The 7,345-nt window shown below is 38.0% G+C and overlaps 1 protein-coding gene across 2 annotated transcripts in view; it reads left to right on the forward strand.

Moving 5' to 3' along the window:
• cyb5r4 (cytochrome b5 reductase 4) overlaps window positions 1-7,345 on the forward strand; it is a 52,241-nt gene that overhangs the window by 26,430 nt on the left and 18,466 nt on the right. For both annotated transcript variants that reach the window (XM_020621660.1, XM_020621659.1), the window contains exons 5-10: window positions 32-113; window positions 219-276; window positions 2,867-2,960; window positions 3,842-3,874; window positions 3,966-4,088; window positions 4,490-4,630. In XM_020621660.1, the coding sequence (XP_020477316.1) occupies window positions 32-113; window positions 219-276; window positions 2,867-2,960; window positions 3,842-3,874; window positions 3,966-4,088; window positions 4,490-4,630 (531 nt within the window). The remainder of the gene's footprint in view (window positions 1-31; window positions 114-218; window positions 277-2,866; window positions 2,961-3,841; window positions 3,875-3,965; window positions 4,089-4,489; window positions 4,631-7,345) is intronic.

The following is a 7,345-nucleotide window of genomic DNA, read 5'->3' on the forward strand; positions in this document are numbered from 1 at the left end:
TATTTATTGTTTTTTCTGTTTTTCTTCACAGCACTTATCACGTCTTCACCACTGACTGACCTTGCTCAGCCTACCTTGGTAGCTCCTACCCCAGACAAAGATTCCCAGCCTCGGTATGAAAGAAGCACATCTAAAAAGCAAATATGATACATGTCAGATTTTTAACAAATTTCCTCATGCATAATGACATAATCATCTGATGTCTGTTTCTGTGGTAGATATGATTGGTTCCAAACGGATGTGACAGTTCATCTAGTTGTTTATGCCAGAAGAAAGGTAATCATTTGTACATTAGGACAGTAGCTCTGACTTCTGTTGGCAAATACTAGGAGCTGCAGTTAAGGATGGAGTTCAGTAGCATTTTTACCAATCTGCACAGAAACAAAACAAATTTAAACTTCTTTGTCTAATAAAAGATAATATTTAAGAAACTATCTTTTTTCAAACCATGTTAATAATACAACTTGTCATTTTAATTGAGATTATAGATAAAATACCAGACTAGCATGACACTGACATAGAGTATTAGTATCATGAAATATAAAACCTATACCACGGACATCCTGTTGTGCTGGAAGGTTGTAGTGCTTTCATCACATGTTATTCACTGCTCTGAGACATTCATTAACCCTGTCCTCATGCATTTTTCCTTGTGCTGTGTTTGGTCCTTACTGGGAGGCTATGTTGCAGGTGCAGCAGCTCTGGAAGCTATAGTAAAAGTATAGTGAAAATCAAGTTGATTGTACTTCATTGCTCCAAGAATATCAGTTAAATAAACTCATAGGTATTCCCACTCCCAGCGTATTCAACTGTCACCTCATTCCTGATTCACAGCGCACTCACAGTCGCACTCGACCAGACCGTCTGCTCTATCCGTACTTGACACCTGAATTTGATTTAGTTTTAGTCTTAGTCTTTTGAGGAAAATGCATATTAGTTTTAGTCAGGTTTTAGTCTTTTGATTTGAACTGGTTGTTGCATTGCTACAGGTCACATAGTGTACCACTGTTGGTCATCCCTCTCAAGTTATCAAAAATAATGCAAGTTCCTAATTTAGCATGTTGGACCGTATTTGAGTACCTTCTCACAAATATTATATTTTATAGTTTAACAGAGTTTGGAGTAGTTAATGCACTCAGTGTTGCTGAGCTATCCTGAAGTTATACATGTCTTTTTTTTCTCTTTGGCGATGTTTGTACTGTGAGGGGCCAACAAGTGCAAAGAGGTGAACTTGAATGTCACCTTCAGTGTGGGATTTGTTTGGTTATGATTGGTCAAGTTTGGGTATTTTATAAACTTGGACCAGATCCAAAATAGAACTGGCTGTCTGAACCCATCCATAGCTGCAGATGAAAATTCCAGAATGTGGCTGATGAGATAGACTGCATGTGATTGGATAATTTTTGCTCCATGACAGAGACCACCAAAAGAACACAGAAATCACTCTTTACATGTCTCTCTGTTGTGCCATTTGTGAGCAGGCTAATTCATAAGCCAGGATCTGCAGGCTTAATTACCCCTCTTGATATGAACCTACATGTGAGGATTAAGAGCTGTAACGGCTTGTTTCTCTGTTATTCTTTGAATAATTCATCAATATTTCTGATGAAAGCCTGTAGCAGCTTGTCAGTCTTATTTTAGTGAAGGTTTGATGGATGAAGTTAGGTCAAGGTCAAAGTGTTTGTCATATGCACAGGTAGGAAACGTGTTTCCCTGTACAATGAAATTCTTACTTTGCCGTCCACATGAATGCCACAAAATACAAATGAAATATAAAGTAGATGAATAAGTAACACAAAATCTTACCATATAAGACTAAAGTTATAGAAATAAAGTTAAAGAAATAAAGAGGAATGGTGGCAGTTTTCTCCTGTTTTTGGTTTGACTTTAAAACTATCATCAGGAGCAGGCAGAGGTGATAAGGAAACAACAACTAATAAATAGTAGGAGTGCCAGCTGATTGCATAGCTACAGTACAACAGAAGGCTGATGATGTCACAGGCCTATACACAACCTCAAAGCCCAGCCGATATTCTGCCAGATGGGTGCAGTTTCCCCTCCATTCATTTTCAGAAAACAAAATGGCACAAGGCAATCTGAATCTACAGCCACAGCAAGTCCGTAAAATAACAAATGGTGGAAACTGGTAAACACAGCCTATACTGTTATACTGTACTTAGTTTGTCAATACTAAATCCAAACACAAGACTTAATGTACCGGCGTTATCAACACTTGCACTTTGTGGTTAGTAGATGTGAGCACCATTTCCTTCCAGTAACCAACTTGGAGTCTGAACGAATAACTGCAAACAGTTTGGTTGGTTAACCTTGGCTATGTAAAGTCATGGTTGAATGAAAGTAAATATCAAGTCTCATTTGATTTTATGATGGTATCTGGGCCCTTTGGGACAACATTTCATAATAAAATTAATTGTGTGATATTTATTGTATTCACTTAGTGTAATTCCAAAACACAGATATTGTGTGGCCAACTTACAGCTTTGCTAGAATGTCACTATTATGTGGTTCAACCTGTGCTTATGTCCTCCTCAACAAGGATGCTACCAGCATCATGTCACCGCCTGCACTCCATTTCAGAGGGTTTCTCCATCCTGGCTGCTCTGTGACAAAGCAGTATGCCAGAATGGCCAAATGGAGCCCAGCTTGGGTTATTAACAAAAACACTCACAATATTTAAAAGCTTTTGTTTCCTTGTGTCTTCTGCCCGCTCCTCATGGTGTTATTAAAGTAAAACTGAAAGACTGAATCTGCTGTTTGTTTGTTTTAAACATTTTCTATGAAGTTGCCAAATGGAGAGGTTCCATTGGTTGAAGATGACATGTATGCATACTGTTTTTATTGTCAGATCCCCAGCCCAGGTTGTACCATTGTTGACCTTAAGGCGGGTGTACTACGACTGGAAGTGCTGCTGGAGAAAATGTCCTACATGTTACATTTACGTGAGTTGAGACACAGTAAGGCTGTCTGTGTTTTATTTTGTGTTCTTCTGTCAGCAACATAAGTGAGGTACACTGAGGTGCAGCACATGTAGTTTACTCACTCTGTCTCTTGTCTTTCTCATGTGAAGCCCTTTATAACTTCTCATTTGACAAGCGCTATACAGTAATGTGTAAATAGCTTCCTTGGTCACTTGTCAATGCCAGTAAATCACACAACTCCATAAAAGGATAATTTCACAGGTGAGTGGTTGCTCTTCATTAGTGAATTCTCTGACCCTTGTTACCATCAATCTAAGTTCCATGTCCTAATCTAACTATGCCTGACAGTTAACAGTCGCTTATGTTCTCCCCATTTTTACCACAGGTTTCTCAGAACCATACTAAACACATTTTAAATTGTAACAAAGAACTAGCTGTGATTGTGACAAATATGATGTACTGTAGTAGAAATGGGGCATATGTGCATATGTTTCTGTGTGTTCTCAGTTTCTATAAACATGTATGGAATTGGTTTTAGTGCTTCACAGGATTAACTGCGCTGTCCTAGTACACTATGTAGAGTGACCATGGTTAATTATTTATATTATGTTGTGTTGATTAAAGACTGCTTTCAGTTTTGTGACTAGTTTGTGGCATTGTTTTAGTCTGCTTTTTATTGGAAGATGTTCCTCATATTTAGCCTCCTCCATATACAGTATTTGAAGACTTTGTGTTTCACTGATGGACTGTTTTAGTGACACACGTCTACTTGCAAAATCTGCAGTTAGCATTGACTATAGCACCAATCATGGTTTGCATGGATGTGTGTGAATGACAAGAGTGTACTCAATGTTATGGACGATTTTGGATGTAAACTCAGTATTGCTATCATGGTCTTTCAGGTCTAGCTGGTGAAGTTGAGGGAAAAGTTTCTGGTGAGACCAACAGCTTAATTTGAAACAAAATCTGCTAAGTCAGTTTTGAAGTCATGAGTGGCTTGTTCTTAAACTGCCCTTTCTTCAACAGTCCACACTGCTTTCTCAGCGGGAAAGATCCAGGTCAGCATACACAAGCAGGATAAAGCAAAATGGACAGTTCTTGGCCAACCACTGGAATTCCACAATACATTTCAATGCAAAAAAGGCAGAGGTGAGATCCAAGATCAAAGAAATCAGTCGACAGTGGAATTTTTTGTTCTCCACTTGATTATAGATTTTTATTTTAATATTGACATACCTCGTACAGTATCATACCAATTACTTATTTAGAGAGAACAAGAAATTAAATGTTAAATTGCACAAAAACAGTGGTTTTAATGATATTTGCATTTACAGTAAACACATGCATATCTTTATGTTGGAATTCCATTGATGTTTACAGGACCACCAAAAGTAGAGAGAGCTTTTGTTAGCTCATCTCAACCAGAGCTACTTCCTTTTCCACACTCTGCATCATTTCAGTTTTTCATCAGATGACAGTGGGCATTTACTTGCTCATTAGGAATGAAAAAGGTAAATAATGAAGCTATATCACCGATTTCCTTTTTACAGCTCCCTACTATCGAGACTGTGTGCTGTTGTCAAAAACGGAGGTGAATCATAACACCCATGTGTTCAGACTGCAACTCCCACATGGGACAGTCATGCATGTGCCTGTTGGAAAACACGTCTACCTCAAAGCCCTCATTCAAGGTAAGGAGCCAAGCAGGCCTGCTAATTGCTCTCCTGTTCTTTATTGTGTGGATGCTGTAGCATCCACACTATGTTTTCCTCTTATTTATTGTATGGATGCTGAGTCATTACCCATACTATGTTATCCTGGTCTTTATTATTATTCTGGTTTCTTCTGTCCGTTTTTTGTCACTTCATTTTTTCATTGTTCTGTGAAGCATCCACACTGTTTTCCTCTTATTGTGAAACAGTGTGGATGCTACAGCACTTAATTCCTTCAGCATACTTTCAGCTAAAAAGCCATTGAGATATCAAAATGTTCAGCTTTTTAAGGACGTGTGCTTGTATTTTTGTTGTTTGTAACATTTATATTTTTTCAGCTATCTAGCATTTTTCAACAAATTTTGCCCCATTCAAATGAATGGGAAAATTTTTCACAACTTAATAACTTCAGCATACCTTCAGCTAAAAACACAATTTCAACTGTAATCTATTCAGCAACTTTTCAGCTATTCATAATGTACACAGCTTTTTGATATAATTACTGTTTATATTTTATACCTCATTTCCATAGCCACACCCTAGTAGTCCTCATGGTGTAGGACTACTCTTTCATTCTCATACACACACATATACACAGACACACAAACACCTACACACACGCACACACACAACCCTACATGTTTTACCTACTTTTTGGGGATATTTTCACATTCTTAATAAGTTCAATAAGTTTCAGCAAGCAAAACCATTCAGGTGTCACCATGTTCAGCATTATCAGGTCGATCTTTCAGCATTACAGCATCCATATGCATTTTCTTCAGAAAATTTCTTTAGTTAGTGTGGATGATCGCATCCACACTCTTGTTATCTTCTTCTTTATTATTCTGGGTTCCGCCACTGTTCTCTGGCACCTAACTCCTTCAGCATACTTTCACCTAGAAGGGCCATTGAGGTATCAAACTGTTTATCCCTTTAAGGACATGACTGCTTGTATACAACCTTTTTATAACATTTATACTTTTTAAGCTATTCAGCTTTTTTTTACAGAAATTTCCCCATTGGAAATGAATTGGGTAAAGTTGGACGCTTAATATCTCCGGCATACCTTGGGCTAGAAACACCATTTCTACTCTTTTCAACTCGTGAGACGTTCAGCTACCAATGCTGCAAAAATCATCTTGATATCTTTTATGGTTTCTTTATAATCGACATTTATATTTTGTCTATTTGTCCATAGACAACGAATGGGCCAATACAATCCAATGCCATTGGCTGCCCATGCGTCACATGACTCCCCGGTCTAGCAGCTCTTTCTGTGCTTTTCCTCTTTGCCGCTTTTGTGCTCCTATTATGCCATTCTTAAGTTTCATACACATATAATAGATGCAAGTCGTAGAGAAAATTGTCATGAATTCAGCTGTCAGTGGTATTGAGATGGGATGAATGGTATTTGCGTAAGTCGCACATACCAGCGCATACCGTCTCACTGCTCCATAGACTTGCAGTCTAACCAGCGCTTCAGAAGATCCGCTAAAGGAAACGTCGGGGTATTTATAAATCGCCACGGTTCCTTCATTTTATTTAATATATTGGCCGCAGGAGCTACGATCTACTGCCTCTCTTGCTCCCTGTCTCTTTCTGCAGATGCTCCCAGCTGATTCTCATCAGCTGGACATGTAGGAGCGGCTCAGACGCGCTGACACCGCCAGTTCGCCAGTTACAGTAGATTTTAGTTCTTTCTACGCAGTTTGGCTGCAGAAGAGCTACAATCTACTGTTTATTTCTTACAAACAACGATCGATACTGTAACGAGCTCGAGCCTTCCCGCTACACTATTTTCCATAGCGTTTATAGTCTTATAAACAGCAGTCTATAAAACAAAATATGCTTGAACCTTGGACAGTGAGCATTGAGAGCCGATGTACCAGAGTCTAATTCCTCATGTGTCCGTCACACCTGGCCAATAAAGCAGATTCTGATTTTGATTCTAATCCTACTTACCTTAATATAGTTCACCTCCAAACAGGATTGTTGGAGCATTTAACAAATCTACCGTATACATTAGACCTAAAAAACGACAGCATTGAACCTACAGAGGAAAGAAAGGAAACAAATATTTGAGTTAATTTTAACTTGCCATCTAGTCTGTAGAAAACTTCTATATGCCACATGTACTTAGCATCAAAATCAGGCAAGGATAACCTACAAGAAACCAAAAGTTAGTCTGATAGGCGACTGAAATCTAAACAGTCAGCTTCTACAGTTCTCAAACCGTCTAATCTTCAAATTCTTAATACTAGAACCGCCAAGACGTCATTTTGACCTCTCTTCACTATTAAATTGCATGTAACTTTGAGTAAAAACCCTATGTCTCCCAGTCAATGACTTTTCCTAAAAGTGTGCTACACATCATCTTATGCGTTTTGGGGATCCTGGAATAAAAGAGAGAGAAAAAAAGAGTGGTTTTACCTAGAACCGCCAAGAGGTCATTTTGACCTTCATTACTCCTAATGCAAAAATGGTAAATAGATTGCACTTGTATAGCCATATAAATTATACAGTCAGGGAAAAAATTATTTGACCCCCAGCTGATTTTGTAAGTTTGCCCACTAACAAAGAAATGATCAGTCTACAATTTCAATGGTAGGTTTATGTGAGAGAGACAATAACAAAAAAAAAAAAAAAAAAAAAAAAAACCAAAAAAAACAAATAAAAAAAAAAAATAAAAAAGAA

Source organism: Monopterus albus, unplaced genomic scaffold, assembly GCF_001952655.1.
Source record: "Monopterus albus unplaced genomic scaffold, M_albus_1.0 scaffold264.1, whole genome shotgun sequence".
In the NCBI taxonomy this organism is placed as follows: Eukaryota; Metazoa; Chordata; class Actinopteri; order Synbranchiformes; family Synbranchidae; genus Monopterus; species Monopterus albus.